General features: G+C 22.3%; 3 protein-coding genes across 5 annotated transcripts; 2 read left to right on the top strand and 1 right to left on the bottom strand.

The window, feature by feature from the left end:
• The first annotated feature begins 396 nt into the window (after positions 1–396).
• Positions 397–16,473, top strand: LOC129607243 (sulfhydryl oxidase 1). 2 transcript variants are annotated; one of them, XM_055518097.1, is made up of 4 exons: positions 397–1,560; positions 4,679–5,629; positions 13,925–14,392; positions 16,133–16,473. In XM_055518097.1, the coding sequence occupies exons 1-4, from the start codon at positions 1,087–1,089 to the stop codon at positions 16,214–16,216; spliced, it is 1,977 nt and encodes a 658-aa protein (XP_055374072.1). In that variant the 5' UTR covers positions 397–1,086; the 3' UTR covers positions 16,217–16,473. The 2 variants fall into 2 exon arrangements, with proteins under 2 accessions (XP_055374072.1, XP_055374073.1); XM_055518098.1 differs by lacking the exon at positions 16,133–16,473 and adding an exon at positions 14,533–14,924 and having other exon boundaries at positions 398–1,560.
• Positions 16,474–16,958: 485 nt separating this feature from the next.
• On the top strand, positions 16,959–18,169 carry LOC129607367 (40S ribosomal protein S9). 2 transcript variants are annotated; one of them, XM_055518329.1, is made up of 4 exons: positions 16,959–17,025; positions 17,124–17,360; positions 17,545–17,731; positions 17,927–18,169. In XM_055518329.1, exons 2-4 carry the CDS (start codon positions 17,138–17,140, stop codon positions 18,102–18,104), a joined length of 588 nt encoding a protein of 195 aa, XP_055374304.1. In that variant the 5' UTR covers positions 16,959–17,025; positions 17,124–17,137; the 3' UTR covers positions 18,105–18,169. The 2 variants fall into 2 exon arrangements, with proteins under 2 accessions (XP_055374304.1, XP_055374305.1); XM_055518330.1 differs by having other exon boundaries at positions 16,967–17,021.
• Positions 18,170–18,729: 560 nt separating this feature from the next.
• LOC129607392 (ATP synthase subunit O, mitochondrial) lies at positions 18,730–19,548 on the bottom strand. The gene has a single exon (XM_055518378.1). The coding sequence runs from the start codon at positions 19,482–19,484 to the stop codon at positions 18,852–18,854; it is 633 nt and encodes a 210-aa protein (XP_055374353.1). The 5' UTR covers positions 19,485–19,548; the 3' UTR covers positions 18,730–18,851.
• Positions 19,549–20,023: the final 475 nt, after the last annotated feature.

Below are 20,023 nucleotides of genomic sequence, written 5' to 3'. Positions count from 1 at the left end.
ATATATTATTTAATTAGTTTTCTTTTGTTAAAAAAATAGAATTTTTAAGATTTTAAGATTAAAGAAATTAATGTTTCCAAAAAAAATTTCAAAACCAAAATCAGATATTAATTGTATAATAATGAATCATAATAGATTTGATATACACATACATTTTCAAATAGTCAGAAGAAATTTGTACTCGATATTTTACATAATTTACTTTGTTTTCTTCTTAATTCACAACCAATTGTCAAAACTAGTTTCTACCCAATAAACACTTTTTTTAATTTTACCATTGTATTCAAATTTTGAAATGTTTATTGTGAATTAAATATTTTGAGTAAAATTCCATAATAACACTAATTGGTAATACTCTGTGTGATTTGTTTAATTGTGACATTTACCTGTGTTTCTCCCGTACTCAAATTTTCACATTAATTTTTTTATTTATATTATTTTAATATTAATATACCACACCTGACTGTAAAAAGTTTAGTAGTGAGTAGAAAGTCAAAGTGTATTCGAAAAAGTTTAAATTATATTTAAGTTGGCCAATTTATTAAAATTGTGAAAATTTCACTATATTCCTAAAGTTAAAAAGAAAAATAGAAAAATTTTAAAATATTTACAAAACAAAATATTTAAGAAAAACAATTATTCGTGGACATTTGCATAATAATCTGCTCCTAAAACAAGGAAATACATACAAATTATTGTTGTCCTCCAAATATTATATACCTTTAGTATATATATATACATATGTATATGTACATCAATATATAGTAAAAAAAATGCTAGTTCCAGCCAAATTTTGCGTAGTGTAATAAACATTTTTGTTTTCGCGTTAAAAATTAATAACTAGTGCCTAAACTATACAAAAAATATAAATATAAGTGAAATATTAATTAATACATCATTAAAACCAATATATGTACATATATACGTTTTGCTTTTGTTTTTTTTTTCGATTTCAAGAAATATCTGTGAATGTTTTCATATTCTCGCATCATACCAAGTAAAAAAGGAATAAATCGGATTTACCAACATACTAAAATTTTTTAGTTTTGATTTTTTATTGTAACAGAAAAACGTAAATAAATTACAATGTACAAAATGCAAAGTTTCATAATTATACCAATAATATTTATATTGATTGGATCACCATTAAAAGGTGGTTATTCTGGTGTTCCTTTAAGCCGAAGTCCAGAATTGGAAACGAATCTTGGATTATATAATTCATCAGATAAAGTAATACCATTAACTGTTGATAATGTGAAATCATTTATATCAAATCAAAAATATGGTACACTATTAGAATTTTATAATACATATTGTGGTCATTGTAGAAGATTTGCACCAAAATATAAAGAATTAGCCGAAGATATATATCCTTGGAGAAGAATAATAAAAGTTGCTGCAATTGATTGTGCAGATGATAATAATAATGATATATGTAGAGAATATGAAATATTGGGTTATCCAAGTTTAAGATATTTTTCACCATACTATTTAAAAGGTGATGATCAAACAAAAATTGGTTATCAAATACAATCACAAGATTTAAATGAAATTAAAAAGGTTAGTATGCCATACCAGTATAGAATTAAGTAACTTAACAATAAGAAAAAGAAATCAAATGTAAAAATAATTATGATACTTACGTGATTTCAGTATTTTTTTTGTTACCAAAATGATTTAATTCGAAAATTATTTTAATATAATTTTCCCATTTTTGTTTTTTAACGTCAATGAACTCTACCAGTAACTATATACAATTAACAAAAAGCTAGATAGTTTGTATATTTCATTTTGTCTTCAAATTTTATGAAAAAGTTTCAAAATTTTAATGAATTTCAGACGAAAACGAAAGCAATTTTTTAAGAAAAAAATCGCTGATCATGATTCTGTGAATTTTCAAATTAATTTGCAAATTTTATTATTAAATTTTTTTTGTAATTAATGAAATTTTAATACCCACCCTTACTGTATACAAAGAAAACATTATAAAAATGAAATGCTTAAGTATGAGATGAAAATAAAATCATGGGTCTTAATTGAAAATATTGGCTTAGCAAGATGTAATTGTAATTAAGTACCTACTTAGTTTCGATGTGTTTTCTTAATTTGATTCAAAAAGCTGTCTCAATAAATAAACATGATAAAAGGCATGATAAAAAATTAGGAAAGAGTCTAATAAGTTAAGAAAAAATAAAATACGATTACCTACCTAGGAACTAAATAAAATGGATAATCTAGATTACCTAAATTTTTAGGGTCTTTGGTAAAATGAAGTTCCTTTTATCGAAATGAAAAAATTTTAAATTTCAAATTAAATTATTATACTTAATTAAATACATACATAAATATTTTTGTTACATAATAATTGTTTACTTACATTGTGTAAAATTTATATACAAAAGCACTTGGCCATTGAAATACCTACATAGTAAAAAATTAAAATTAAAAAAGGATCAGAAAGGTTAATAAAAGCGTTGCATAAATATTCGATTAAATAATAGCTACATACATACATAGTATATTTTTGTTTTTCTTTTATTTTTTATTAAAGACATTGAATATTGTTTGTTTTTCATGTTGCATTTGTTATATTTACTTAATATTCAATATTTTAAGTCCTTGAATACTTAATTTATTTTAATGAAATTTTTTACCCTTGCATTTTTAAATTTCCTTATTTTTTTTATTGTCAACAATAGTTTCAAAACAAAATTACTTATTCATAAAAATTTTAATATTTTTAGACTTTCGGGACTATGCTTCCTAAGATTTCTATACTTATTGGAATTAAGATGTGAATTGAATGAAAAAGAAAAAAATAAAGGAAACCCTACTTTATTATTTAAGACCAGAATAATTTTGTATACAATTCTTATAATTTTTTTTTGGAAGCTTTAAAAGTTTTTCATAATTTTCTAAGAAAAAAAATATATATGTTAAATAATCGTGTTCTAGTACATATTTTATGTGCATGAATTACTTTGAAGAGCATAAACAACTTGTAAAATAAATAATTTTACAATGTAAATAAATATAGATACTATGTATATAAAATGTGTGGGTAGGTAAACTAGGTATAGTTTCAAAAATTTTCTATTTTCATCAATAAATTTCTCAAGTATCAACAATTAATTTTTTATCTTAGTATGTACATATATTCATATACTTAATTAGAAAATATTTTTTAATGAGATTTTTGTCTATTGAAAAATCTTGTTGTCTTATCTATAAGTAAAATACACTCAGCTATTTCTTTTCTCAAGGTCTTTGTTACCAAGAATTGAATATTCAACTAATTTAAAATGTTAGACTGGTTAGAAAATAATTAAATTATTATTTTGTATTTTACTTCTCTCTATAGCTAGAATTTCAATAGCATATTGTTACACATTGTACTTATACTTGTATAAATTTAATATTTAAAAACTATTTTAAATAAATAGTTGACGTGGCAAAATTATTACTTATATGTATACATATTTATATATATTTTGTTTTGTTTGCGGAATTTCCAATTAGGTTTTATATAAAACATACTTATTTGTATATATATACATAAATTATTCATCTGATTTATTCACGCTAACAAAAATATAATGTGAGAATAAATAATTTTTCTTATTTAATTTCATTGTTATACAATGTAAAAAAAAAATCATTTTAATCGAAAACTACAACTCAAATAATAATAAATTTGTATTAAGTATAAGTATGCTTATTTAAATAAAGATATAAACTTAGATTATGCAAAGTATTTATTTTAATATTAACAAAAATAAATGTGCTTTCACTAAAAATTTCGTAGCACATGAAAATCAAATAAAATTTATTTCTCTATTTTATAATTTTATAAAACGTATACAAATTTGCGAAAGAAGTGAGATTAGAGAGATTATTATTTTTTTTTTTGTAGATTTGATTTGTAAGTGGTTAATCACTTCATTCAAAAGGATTTATAGTACTTACTCGTACTTATAAGTAGTAGGGTTGTAATTGTATTTTTTGATTTTAAGCAAAATAAAGAAGTAGTAAAGAAGTTGGATGGTTGAAGTGATCGAAACCAATATACCGTTTTCCTACCATCATCCCATGACAACCAGGTCATTAATTAGCGTATGATTACAGTTGAGTTTACATAGGTTACTGTCGTGTCAATCGATATTTTATTTAGGGCACTAGTTTCATTGATGGAAATAATGGTATTTGATTCAGTTTTTAAATCATAGTTTATTATAATCTACGATTGTTCATGGATTTTGTTTGACAACAACTAAAATTTTATGTTTTTACTATTTTCAAGCCAATTTTATTAATAATTTTTGACAGTAAAAATATCTGATATTGTTCTGTTGCTGAGAAAGCTGTCATTAAAACTTTCGTATTGATTGAATTCAATATTTGCAAATACAAATAATTGTTGCACATTGTATACTAATATCACTTGTTTTAATATTGTTAAATATTTGTATTTGTGCCTTTTAGAATAAGGCACAAATCTTATTTTAATTCACATAAATTATACTTTATATATTGATGAATAAATACTTGTGTGTATAATAAGGTCTTGATAACATTCAACCTTAAATTATAAACTTAATAAATATTTACTTGTATTGTATGTAAAATTAAATAAAAAATATAAAAAAAAAAACTAATTTTATTCTTTTCTTATTTTCAGACATTAATAATTCAAGCAATGAATGAATCACGTTTTGATAATTATTGGCCAGATTTTTCTGAAATAACAAATAAAGATATAGGACATTTAATTGAAAATCTTCCTGAAAAAATTAAATATATTTTAATAATATATGAAAATGAAAATTCAACATTAGGATCAAATTTAATATTAGATTTTAGTTTATATGATTCAATACAAATAAGACGTACAACGAATCCAGATATTGCAGTATCATTTAATATAGTAACACCAACAACAATATCAATTATTGATAAAAGAAATTCAAATATTGAACAAATACATTCCGATAATTTAAATGAAACATCATTTAAAAATCATATAATTAAATTTTTAGAAGAAAAAAATTTATATACATATTCAACAACTGAACATACTTCCATAATAACATTCCAACATAAAGATATTTATAATAATATAAGTGAAATAATTGAATATGTTAAAGATCATGGTGTTCATGTTGTATATAGAGCTGATTTAGATCATGCATTACATTATGCATTATTTCATGAAATACCAAAATATATTAATATAAATGGTGAACGTTTATTAGCTTTACAAAATTTTATTAGTATTATAAAACGTTATAGTCCATTAGGTAAAAATGGTGAAGAATTTATGAATAAATTATATGATTATGTTAAAATAAATAATGAAAATATATATGGAAATGATTTAGAAAATTATATAAAGAATATTGTTAATGATAATGATGTGCCTTTATTTGCAACAACTGATTTATGGATTGGTTGTATTGGTTCTAAACATTTATCAAGAGGTTTTACATGTGGCCTATGGAAATTATTTCATTATTTAACTGTACAAGCAGCAGAAAATGAAGAAACACAAGATCCAATTGAAGTTTTACAAGCAATACATGGTTATGTTAAACATTTCTTTGGTTGTACAGATTGTTCAAATCATTTTCAGGTAAATAAATATATTGTAAATATAAGCACTATTAGTATTAGTTAATATTCGTAGAATTTTCTGTAAAAACAAATTGCTCATTACTGTATTATTGGCATAACTTAAAAAAAAATGTGATTTCTGAATTATATATTTAGAAATAAGCACTTAAAACATTACTAGCTTAAACTAGCTTTTCTGAAAATTATCTCTTAAAATACATTATGAAATAATTCTATAGCGAGAAAATATTTTAAATTCCATTTACTTTAATATTTGTTTTTCTTAAATGTGCAGGGTTTTGAGTCATATTAGTTTTGCGGTAAACAATTGATGTACATTTAAAATTTCATGTACATATATTGATTTATTCTGTAAATTCTATTCTTATAATACAATAGTTTATTCTAAGATATTGTAAAGAAATGAAACAATTGGAAAATTTATTATTTTATAAAAACTAAGTATTCATTTGTTATACTTACAATTATATATTATATATACAAAATCATTGTAAAAACTAAACGAAAAGCTTATATTTTTTATTCGAACACTAAATAATTATTAAATTAACATCATGTATTCTGAAAAAGTCATTAACATCATTTATTACATACTTTTTATATTCATTCAAAATTAAAATAATGACCTCATTTAAATGTTATTAATACTAATAATTGCATAATTTAATTTTTTTTTCGTATTAAGTATAATAACTTAATTTCACGGCGAATTTGTTTTTGTGTAATTAAACAATGGAATACATTATTGTAAATCAAATTATTAACATTATTATGTTAATAGTTTAATTTATAATTAATAAAAACAAAATATGTAATTGTTTATAATTTTTATTATTTATCAAAAAAAAAAATATTTTTTTATTAAAATTACATTAAAGCACGTTTTTTATGTTAAATTTACACCACTTATCAAACAATTGAATTATTATAGTATGTTAAGAATAACAACAAACAAAAAACAAATTGATAAAATTAATAATTAGAATTTGTTTTACTAAAAATTTAAACAATTATAAAATATTAATTATCTTATATGTATCTGTGTATATTTATAATAAGCCCCTGTATTTTGATAAAAAGAATTACGCGATTTGAAAAACAGGCAAAATCCAAAATAATAATGTTCGTGATTTAATAATTAAAAAAAAAAATTGTTATAAAAAAAAAATGTGATAATTGATAAGAAAATAATTAATAAACATCTATTTATTTTCTTATCTATTTTTTATTATTATTTCTTGCTTTTTGCCTTCCCTTAAGTACAACTAATTAAAAAGTGAAGAAGTTTTAATCTTGAATTTATTGTTCATATATTGGAAAATTTAAAATAATTATTTAAAATATTGTACGTACTTATTATAAAATTTAATTTAATTTTGATTTTTGTTTTTTTTTTTTTTTTTTTTTGAAAAATTTGTCGTTGACATATCTATTGACATATTCGCACGTATGTTATCCAAATTAAATATTTTTTTCTTTTTAATTTTCAAATAAATATTAAAAAAATAAATTAATCAATTATTGAATGATATACAAAAAAAACAAAATATGTATTTAGTTAAATAAAAAATTGTAGAAATTTTTAAATATTTAATATTACCCAGAATAGGATCATATTGTCAAATTACAAAATTAGCACGTACTTATTTTAAAAAATGAAAAAGCAATTTGTTGGGTCATAACAATAATTTTTAATTTTATCAATTAAAATTTTATATTTTGTAAATAGTCATACGTTTATATAATTAAACTAGTTTTATTATTTTGAAAATTTTACAAAGCATAATATTAAATATGATTAGTAATATGAGAATTTCTAAATAAATTTAATTTTAATATTTAATAGTGAATATTTTTGGTGTCATGTTTAGAAATACAAATGCAAATTTTATTTATGATTCTAAATTTCCTGTTGTTGTAAAACTATTATAATTTTTTATTAGGTTGTAGTTTCTGATATACTTAAATAAAAATAACTAGGTTTTCATGTTCATATTCTTCATTTACTTAATGTTCATATTCTTCATTTACTTATATATACATACAGTGTGATTCAATAATAAGTACTTTAACATGTACCATCTTTTAGGGCATCAAAAATGAATAAAATTTTTGTTTAGAAATAAGTATGATATCTTGAAGGTTTTCGAAATACACGAAATTCAATTAAATTTTACGAAATTTTTTAGAATTTAGAAAATTTTTTTCAGAATTTTGTTACAGAATTTTTTCAAGTTTCTTAAACTTTAATTTAAGTCATTCTGTCACGTTACAAATTCTGTTATGGTAAAAGAGATATGACACAAAAAAAACCATTTGCATTTCAAGATTTTAAAGGCTATAATTATTTTTCGTGTAAACTCAAAAAAATTATCACTATTTTTTTATTTTTATTAATTTTAAGCACTATGATTCTTAATTATTATTAATTCTTGCTTACGTTAAAATAGTCATTCTAAAAACGAGTTGACATTGCGTTTATTAAACTAACAAAGAAAAACCTCATCAATTTTGCCAATATTTTTACACAAATTTTATATAGAAATCAAAATAATTTTTCTAGTTTTCAATTAAGTGAGGTCATCAATCAAAATCACTAACAATATAAAACATTTCTTTGCTTACATTTTTGTCAGTATATTTTTGAAGATGCCTTAATGTAATTTTGGGCTCAGTTAAAGTTCAAAATTTTATATTTCTCTTTTACATATTTCATTAGTTTTTTTTTTTATTTTTAACAACAAATAATTTATGTAAATATTAAACAAGAAATTTTAAAAACCTGTCAAAAATCTATTAAATATTTGAACCCATTAGTCATTTTACTTTCTGTACAAAATTTTCGCATAATCAAATTTGGCGATATTTTTTGTTTGCTTACTTTTGAAAATTTGTCACCTATACAGTCTGCGGTCATTTGTTACCTAAGAACGGTCAACTTTATTTAGTATGCATACAATTAACAAAATTTGGCTACAATTTTAAAATTTTTAACAAATTTAACATTAACAATAAAAAAATTATTTAATTTTTTCTTTTTTGACAACTTCAGCTATTTTTCATTTTTATTTTAAAATTCTGCTGCATTGTGACATTTTGAAGTTTACGATTACGTATACTTACTCCCACGTTCATTTTTTTTACCCTATATATTTTTTTTTTGTTGGTATTTATTGTTAAATATTTTTTTTTTTTTTTAAGATTTTGCAAATATTTTTTTATTTATATAACAACTTTTTCCCATGTTGTACAAAAAAAAAAAATATTACGCTTTTTACGGCTTATATAAATAAATAAATAAATAATGAAAGCTGGTAAAATTGAGGTAGAATGATGATAGTGAAATTGGGGTAATAATTAAAATATTCTTTATTTACTTAAGTGTTCAAGTCACATAATATTTACGTATATGTATATATATATACACAGATGAAATGATTTACTTATTTATTTTAAAATTTTTAATAATTCAATTTGTAATTGAAAATGTTAATAAATTAAAAAAAGAAAAGTTAATGAATAAAATATAAAAATATAAAATTATAATTTTCTTCTATAAAATAAATTTAATAAGTATTAGTTATTTTGTTAAGGATTATTGAAAAATATTGAGGCTATATTTATTTATTCCAATTTATTTATTTAAACATATTGCTATTTAAAATTTACCTCATTATTTATGCCTATATTAACAATAGAGGTTTTTTGCTTTAATTCAATTACAAAATTATCGATTAATACTTAGGAGATCTATCTAAATGGGTGTGTAGCGCGTAGTACGTACGATACTTGAATACTCATGTACGGATAAGATAATGGACTTGAACACACTCGTGTAATGTAATGCATATACATATGTAATTTTACGTAAGGATAAGTGCGTTAATATTGTTAATTTTTAACTTTCTAAAATTCAAAATTATTTTTCAAAAGAAATTTAAAATGTTAAATTCTAAGTTCGCCCTAAATGACAATAATAGTTATACGCGTTACGTAGACGCGTAGCTAATTTAAGTCACTTGATTTAAAATTTACGAGTATGAAAACATTTTACCACCAATTCGGGGTACACATCCATTCAGGTAGTTCCTTTTAATTTATTATTGATAAAAAAGTAGCATGACACTTAGAATGGGATAGCAATCTAAATGTCATTTAAAAATTGAAAATCAATGTTTTTCAATTCATTAAAATATTTAATATAATATTTTATTTAAAAGTATAGATAATTAAATATTCAAAATTTTGAAGCACGCACATATTAATTATTTTTTCTCAACTCTGATATTTCAGTGCCTTTATTTTTTTAATAAAAATAAAAGCTTTTTATATTTATCATAATAATTATGAATTTTATAAATTACACGTTTTTAGTATTAAAAGTATGCTTGCGAAACTTGATTGTCCAAAAATATTACCCTAAAAACCTTAATCAAAATTTGCAATTACAATTTTTCGTATTATTTCTATATGCCAAGTTGCACTAATAAAAAAAATCAATTTATTTACTTATTTATTTACAATTTGTATAGTAGGAAAAGGTGTGCTTGTGCATAACTCTTATTTAATATTCATAATGGCAAAAAGTCGAACACAAAATAATTAGTATTTTTCTCAGTGTTTTTTTTTTCATTGTGTTGCTTTTGAAGCTAAAATACAATTTAACTATGGTTGTAGTTCCATTAGTATATGTACTAGTAAATTTTAAATGGCACCAACAATGAAATATTGAATCTTCTTTTACAACCTTCACGGTTGAAAAATTTCAGAAAATGAAAATAATTTTTTTTTACCCGGACAAATATTCTATATATTTAGATTTTTGCGTATTTTTGTTTGATAATAAAATATTTTATGAAAGATAAACCATAGTCATAGTTTTAGGTTAGAATTTTATTAGAAACTAAAAATAATAACACAACGGTAAAAATAAGAAATAAAGAAACTGTTATACGATTAAAATTATGGAAGTCGTAAATTGTTCACGGATGTAGTGGAAGATTTCGTACAATCGTTCTGAAAAAAATACTGCAATTTTATTTAAAAATATTCAACATAACCTAAATATGTTCGGTGTATTTGGGAGCCTTGTGTAAATAAAACGCTCTATTATAATAAAACCCAGTTATACATTAGAATAAAATCTAATTTATAAATTTAAATAAAAATGTAAAAGAATCTACTATAAATTGTAATAAATAAGCATAACTACTCTTTCTAAATATTTTTATACGCAAGCATGAAATAATTTTTGTGTAATTAAAAGTGTTATACATGCTTGGAATATACACTTACAGGTATATTTACACGTTCTATTAAACTTTAATGTATAGCTGTACATAAAAGTAAAATAGAACACGAACACTGTCACTTTTTTAAATTCATTAATAGTATTATTAGTAACATTTTAGAAATAAGGCAACAAAACTTAATAAATACTAGTTATATATAAGTATATTTTTAAAAAATATTTCTCCACATTATATTTTTTATTACAAAATTACAATTGAACTGTAAAAATTTATTGCTTCAATAATTTTTTATTATTTTTCTATTAAAATTTTTGTTTTTATGCACAATTTAATTCAAATGGTTGTAATATTAGCTACGCTAAAAATTTTCATTACTTTTATAAGTAAATAGGAAAAAATCGAATGTTCAATTTGTCACAAGAAGTGAAATTCTAATTTAATACAGTGTACTTGTAAACTTTAAATAAATTTGACATTTAATTTTAATACAAAAATATTAGAGCCCCATCTATTTGGAATAAATAGTTTTATTTTATTTAGGCTGCTCAATTTATGCCTAATCTCAATTCTCTTATAATTTTCTACAGTTCTGTACAATTATTAATTAATATGTTTCATAATTCATTTCCATTATTTGTAAACATTTATGTAATGCCAATAAATTTAACAATTTCAGAATTTTAAAATTTTTTTAAATAAAATCTTAATAAAGAAATTACTGTCTATATGCAAATATATTAAATTTTAATATTCGCTGTTCTAAAAATTTCTATTGAAAGCTCTTATGCAAATATTTTTGGTATATACAAGAGAACGTACTCGTAGCTATAACTAAAAGTTTAATAATTCTGTTTTTATTTTTTAAATTATAATTTTTAATATTTATTTACTTGTTTCTTACTTTTTAAAAGGTTTTCAAACTTTTCTTCATTTTAATATACATAAAACTTTTGTTGTATATATTAAGTATTAAAGATGGCTTTGTGTAAAATTAGCTGTACAAAATGTGTATATATGATTGTATATATGCAGTAACTGTCAAAATTAAATGATAAAACTTAAAATTCTTTGCTACAAAATTGATAAATATAAAAAAATATTTTTTATGATTATTTGTAAAATTTATAAAATCTGTAATTAAAAATTTTAACCAAAAATTTTATTAAATTTGTTATAATTCTATATGTATATGAAATACAAGCTACTTTTTCATAAAAAAAAGGGGACTATAACAAACCTCTGCTCTGCTCTTTGCTCTACTCCTATGTATGTATACTCTCTCCTATGTACGTATATTCAGATCACATTAAAAATAATATCCAAAACTCTGTATTTGGACAAAAGGTATTCAATACATTCAAAATCAAATGTGAAAAGTGTTATACTTATAGAATAAAATTTTTTAATATTAAAGCAAATAATTTCTTGTGTACACTTAATTTTGACATACACTGTATATTTTTTTAAAAGTTCAACATTCAACTTTATATTTTGTATTTAATCTTTGTGTATTTTTTATGTTAATTTAGTAGAACACAATATGAAATATAATATTTTGGTTAAATGACGTATCTTTTCTAAAAAGCTGAGGTCTATACAACTTTTTATTTTTATACCGGTTTAGAAAGTTTTATTCTTTTAAAAAGTTTTTTTCTTTTTTTATTTAATACCTGAATAAAATAATAATAAAAATATAAGCTTAGTTTTGTTGTAGTGTTGTTTTTTTTTTTTAAATAGTCACAAAATATGAAATGAATTCAACTTGAATTGTTAATTGGCGAACAGTAAAACCTGAATGAATCGAATCCGACGTTTTGCATTCGAAAATGGTTTGAATTTCAAAATAAATTTGACATTTTATTTTATAAATTTAAGAAAGTCTTTTTACATCATTAGTATGTTAAGCGTTTTGAGAATATAATAATTTTCCAAAAGAATTTAAGTATTCTAAAACTCAAAATTTTCTCCAAATTCCTTTCGAATTGTATTTGTACAATTGTACTCTTATTTTAAAATCAATATGTCCTACACATTTCTCAAACTAACGACAAATTATTTTGCAGCAATAAAAAATTTAATAAGTTGGCGTAAAACTGTATAATAGAGAAAACTATAATATATACGAGTATTACAATTTATAATAAATTATAAATTTTAACATTTACAATCGTGACTATTCAACTGAAAAATAATAATTATACTTTTAAGTAAATTTAAAATATTCATTGTTAAGAAATTCATTCATTTATTAGCAAAAACATCACCAAATTATTATTCCAAGAATTTAATAATGAAAATAAATATTTTTAGAATCCATACAAATGTTATTAAACCCTATATCCCACCATCCATCCTCTTCTCTACAACATTATATTTTTGACGTCAAACAAATTTTTAACGTCAATTTAATGAATTTAATAAGTAAAATTGATTTTATTTATTTAAATAATTTTAATTCAATTCATTGTGATTAATCTCAATAAGAATATTTTTTAACCCTCTATCACATGCCATTAATTTTGACTGAAAATGAAATAAATTTAAAAATCAATTAACAAGTTCATTCGTCTACTTTATGGATCTCAATGTTTTTATCAAATAATACAAAAGTTATTGTTAGAGTTCAATGTTTCATAGCGGTTGCCAGTACTACTCGTAATCATAAAAAATTTCACATAAAATTTTTTGACAATTTGTCGTCAATTTGACAAATGTTTATAATACATGAACATTTTTTTAACGATGGAAAATATTTGTAGGTAATGGGTTAACAAAACATTTCTCTTTGTTATTAATTACGAGTAACAGCAAAAAATTAATTGAAATTTATTTTGTCCGGATTTTTTGGCAAATTTTCACAGAATTAAAAATTTAATTGCCGGCTAATATACATAAGTAGTTTTGGTATAAATATAATATTGCAATTTATTTTATTTTTTTATGTATTTATTTTAATAAAATTTATTATTATATTAGTGCATTATTAAATTAGAAATTATGTTATTTAATTTTATTTCTTCTTTTTAATTGTTTTCTTTTAGGAAATGGCATCACGTCGTAAAATTTGGAATGTAGCTAGTAAAGATGATGCTATATTATGGTTATGGTCAGCACATAATGAAGTTAATCAAAGATTAGCTGGTGATGAAACAGAAGATCCACAATTTCCAAAATTACAATTTCCGCCGCCATCATCATGTCATCAATGTTATAATAAAGAAGTATCAGCATCACCAATATTAGATCAAATTAATTGGAATAAACATGAAATATTACAATTTTTAAAAAATATATATAATCATCAAAATATTAGTTATTATTCATTAAATATGGATCAATTAGAAAATTCTAAAAAATCCCAAATGATGGGTAATGTATTCTCTGATATGGATATGAGTTTTGGTTTTATATTATATGGATCATGTATTATAATGATGATATTTGCTGTTAAATTATTTATATTCCGTGGATATCGTAGAAAATCTCATTTAAATAATACGTTAGGAAAGGTATAATTAATGAAATTATGAAAAAAAAAAAAAATTAATTAAAATAATATAAAAATATTAATTCTCTCATATATAAAACAACTAATTTAAGATTACGTAATTTAAAATAAAATTTTTTTTTTTTTGGTTTATTCGTTTAGTTTTTTAATGACTGTTATTGAAATAATGAAATCAACGAACAAAAATTGTAAATTACATGTATATATAAAAAATTATATTAATAAATATATGTATATATAGAAATACAATGGTATTATGTAAATTTTATATTTTATAATTTTAACTAAATATTAAAAAAAACTAAATATATAATGTGATTTTAAATTAATAATAGAAGAAAGAACAAAAATACTAAACATAATTATTTTTTTTTTTTTTTGTTATACATACACTCATATTTGTTCTATATAAATATTTATAAATATTTAATATACATAATATTTTATTTTAAACGATAATTAATTATATTAAAGAACAAAAAAATTAAAAATAGAAACTGTAGTTATAAATTTTTTTTTTTGGTTAATTAAAAAAGAGAACCTTATTAAGATATTATTAAAGTCAATTTGAATATAATTAACAATATGTAAGCTTTTTAACATATCTTGAGATCAAAAATAAAATTCATAATAGAATTAAAATTAAATGTTTTTGTATTTAATTTATTTAATTTAGATAATTTATTTTGTTGCTTTTACTAAAAATGCATATAATATGCATTTTGTTGCATGCTTTCAAATTTGTATTTTAACAAAAATATTAAACTGCTTTAAATAAATTAAATTAAAATAATTATTTTACCTTTACCGGTAAAAACATTTCAGATAAAATGTAAATAGAAATTGCTTTATATAAATTTTTTGTTGTTTGTAAATTTATTATCAAACGGAGCTTATATTTTAAATTATGTCTTACGACAATTAATAAAAGTCACACAAATTCAAATTAATTGAAAAGAAATTTTAAACAAGAAAATTTAGAGATCGTTTTTATATTAAAAATTGCTACGAAAATGCTTTTTATAGAATTACATAAATCTATTTTAATAGTCTGTGCGAGGTTTATAAAAAAGAGTAATATTTCTTTTTAACTGAAGGCTTTAATCTTAAGAATAATTTTTTTTTTAAATGAGCAGCTTATTACTGTTTTTCTAATTTGGAGGATTTCCAAATAAGAAATTGTTCAAATTTGAATATTATGCAACCAAAACAAAAATTAAACTTTGAATGCCACTAGCATGTAGCGAATAGATCTTACGAATACATTCATTGATTTGTATAATAGTTATAATAGATTAATATAATAGTGTGTTATTCAAATATAGAATTTCTCAAAATTATCAAATAGAAATTAATGAAATTGTCACCTGATTTTAATTTCAGCACTATATAAGGCATTAAAAATCGTCAAAATAAAAATTAAATTTTAAAATTGCAATTACTACAAATTCCAATTTTTTTTGTTTCAATAAAAACTTTCTTTTTATATAATATTTTAACTAATTTAATAAAAAAACATTTATAAAACATATTTTTAATGTCACGAATGAAGTTATTTAAAAAAAAGCGATTTGAACTACATACAAATTTTGGTTTTCATTTTGGATGGTGATAGGGAAAATTATAATGTGAAAAATATAACCTTAACACCACAAAGTATTTATGTTATTGTAAAAATAATAAGTTTTAAATATTTTGCTGTATTATTTAAAATAAATAAATTTTATTTTATTACTTTCAGTTGTCGGAAATCTTGAGTAAAATTTTTCCAAGTATTCAATTTTCCGAAAGTAATGCTGGTTATACTTTGCTGGTACCCAAATAATATTGTACCTATGTTACATATGTGCCAAAGGATCAATTTGATAAATTTGAAATATCTGTATATTCAAATTTTTATATTACAGAGACCTAAGCACTGGAAGAGAACGGAGGATAAAATTCATAATATTTGATATAAAGATATCAAAGTTCTTTCGTGAAAAAAGCAAAAGAAAATAAAGCTCGAAAAATATGTACATACCTTTTAGAAAATGGAACAAAAAAATTAATAATAAATATTTATGATTTATAAAACAATAAAATTTTTTATATTCGACTGCCAAATTTAACAATTTTTTTTCATTTTTTCAGTCAAAAAACAAAGAAAAAGAAAATTTTGACATAAAAGCCAGTATTGAATAACGGTAACAAATGTTGAAATAACAGCGGTAAACCTGCATAATGTCTATAATTTCCCTATTTTTTTGACATTCCACGGAATAAACCTATTTATTACGGTAATACAGTGAAAGTTTCTTCTCGAAAATGCATAAAAAAGGAGAACCTAAAAAATTTTGTTACAGACTTTTTAATTAAATTAAAGAAAATTATGAAATTTGAGCAAATAAATTACCTATAACCCAAAATAATTCCTGTACAAGAGTGTCGTCAATGAGAGTCAAAAAAATTAGTATCTAATGGAATTTAATGGAAATATTACACTTTCAATTCAATTCTTAATATTGGCAGTACTGAGCTTGTTTGGAATAATTTTTTTTGAAACGGCAACATTTATTGAGAAACAATGAATTTGGCACAAGCGAAACGTCATTATTTCATCTTTCTTTCCGGATTTCCACGCTTAGGTGGTAGGTGTGTTATCAAAAGTTCCCCTATTTATTTTAAATATTTTACTTATAATTATTTTATTTAATTATTTTATTATTTAAACAAATTTAATATTATTTAAGGATAAATTACCAAAATGGTTAACGGACGTATCCCGTCAGTATTTTCCAAAACTTATGTTACACCACGTCGCCCATATGAAAAGGCACGTTTAGATCAAGAATTAAAAATTATTGGTGAATATGGTCTAAGGAATAAACGCGAAGTATGGCGTGTGAAATATGCATTAGCTAAGATTCGTAAAGCTGCTCGTGAATTGCTCACACTTGAAGAAAAAGATGAAAAAAGATTGTTCCAAGGTAATTTGAAAAAAGTTTCCTTTACCCACAAAATTTTATGATCGTTTCTTTTTGATGATTTGTATTAAAATTTCTGACACTTCTTGACGGAAATGTTTTGTCGATATATACCCACTGATCCGATTCAAATAAATGTTTAAATTAAACTTAAATAAAAATATTTAATTATACTTTTTTTTCATAGGTAATGCCCTTTTACGTCGATTGGTTCAAATTGGTGTATTAGATGAATCCCGCATGAAACTCGATTACGTTTTGGGTTTAAAAATCGAAGATTTCTTAGAAAGACGTCTTCAAACACAAGTATTTAAACTTGGATTAGCCAAATCTATCCATCATGCACGTGTTTTAATTCGTCAAAGACATATTCGGTAAATATCAATATAACTTCTGTGAATAGAACAAACATTTACATATAAATATTCAGTAAGGCCACTTGAAAATTAGTTTAAACTGATTTTCAATGTCTTACATAAAAAAAAATTTATAATGAAGTTTTTGTAAGTAAAACATTTGTTCTAAAAATAATAATAGCAATAAACTCTTATAATATTATTTTGATTTAGCGTTCGAAAACAAGTAGTAAATATTCCATCATTCGTTGTACGATTGGAATCACAAAAGCACATTGATTTTGCTCTGAAATCACCATTTGGTGGTGGCCGTCCTGGTCGTGTAAAGAGGAAGAACATGAAGAAGAACCAAGGTGGTGGAGGTGGAGGCGGTGAAGAAGAAGAAGATTAAGCTTATAAAGTGTGACTTTAATTTATGTCAAGAACCGCAAAATAAACATAAATTAATATTAAAAATCTTGTTTCTAATTTATATTTGTTAATCTTTGAGATTTTAAAGCTAAGAAATATTTGTGAAGTATTTCAGAAAAGCTTTTGTTGGTAAAACGGCAGTGCAAATTGCTCTTCTACAAAAACTTTAAATTTGATAGTAGGAAAAAATTAGCTTCAAAATTGGCATATTTTATAAAGAACACCTTTAAAGAAAATTGAAAAAGCATTTTTACACCAGATACCCATAATGAGGAGCTAGCTGTAAATTTAGTTCATAGGTATTCAGAGATCTAACTACCTAATATTAGTGGGACCCTTTAACACTTGCAAACATATTTTCAATTCGCCCCGGCTAAGGATTGATATTGATAGAAGTTATAATTTCCTTCCTATAGAATTCACATTAACAAAATTTTTAAAAGAGCATTGGCTGTGAGAAATATTGGACCATTTATTAACATGGAGAGTTCTTAGTATAAAGAACTAGCTTATTCAAAATTTTAATAAGCTAATAACTATTTGACTAAACTTAGTTGCACATTTTATTATGAAAATTCAACTATAAATGTTGACAAATACAAAAATTTGAAATTTTAGTTCGTAATTTCGTTTAATAATTTTTCTCTGCTTTGAATTACAAGTTTCTAAACACAGAACATTTTCTTTATATATAGATTAAAAATAACAATATGTATTTACTTTCATCTTAAGCTGTTTGAGAAATTAAATCTGTGTACAGTTTGACTTTGCTGGCGATACTCATATCAATATATTTATCTCCAATTGAGACAACCATACCACCAATAAGTGAAGGATCAACTCTTGCTGACAATTGAAGAGATTGATTTCCCTTCAAGAATTTTTTTAATGCACCTTCAAGTTGCTTTCTTTGGGAATCATCAAGAGGTTTAGCTGTAACAACTTCACATACAACTTCACCTCTATGGGCTGCCATAATAGTATTAAATGAATTGATAATACCATCTAATCTTTTCAATCTGCCATTATCGGCCATAGTTTGCAATAAATTGCTTGTAGCTTCTGACATTCTCAGTTGTTTTGTTGTATCCTTTAAGGCATTTGCCATTACTTTACGATTAATAATTGGGCTAACAATCATATCACGTAATTTTGCATCACTTTTCATTGTTGCTTGTAAAGATTTTAGATCTTTTTCAACTTGATCTAATTGCTTCATTTTTGTGGCAGCTGAATATAATGCAGTAGCATAACGGCCTTCAGTTCCAAATACCTGAACTGGTGGTTTTACCATTTGGGAAGCCGATGATGTTGTACTTAAATTACGGGCGATTAAAGCGAATTTATTAACTGAAGCCATTTCTGGTGTTTTACGTAACCAAAATTTTTACAATTCAAACCTACAAATTTAAATTAGTTAAAAAACTTTTCGAAACTTATTAAATATTTAATATTTTTTTAACTTAAAAATGAAACTATAATGAAATCAATTAAAATTGAAAATTTTAACAAAATTTAAAATTGAATTTATTAATCAAAATATTAAAACTTACTTATCTCGCCTGACGGCCAAATGTAGATTTTCTTTGACAATTCTTTTGACACCAAAATGAAAAAAATACATAATAAAATAATATTTCAGCTAGCGACAGTAATAAGAATTTTCAGCTAGCGCTATCTTTGTATGCGACATATATTATAGTTTTCTAATTCTTCTCTCAAAATACTTTTTCTAAAAAGAAATTTCAAACCTTTCACATTGATGTAAGGGAATATGAAACGAACTGAATAGGTGTAGGAGAATTAACGCTCTTTTAAATATTTTACTGTTGCCAAAATAAATGCGATTGGGAAATTTAGGGTTTTTAGGGGATTTTTCTCAAATTTTTGTAATCACAT

Source organism: Condylostylus longicornis, unplaced genomic scaffold (genome assembly GCF_029603195.1).
Source record: "Condylostylus longicornis isolate FDR11 unplaced genomic scaffold, ASM2960319v2 ptg000027l, whole genome shotgun sequence".
Taxonomy (NCBI): Eukaryota; Metazoa; Arthropoda; class Insecta; order Diptera; family Dolichopodidae; genus Condylostylus; species Condylostylus longicornis.
The sequence above is the reverse complement of the archived record's forward strand: the minus strand, read 5'-3'. Positions and strand labels throughout refer to the sequence as shown.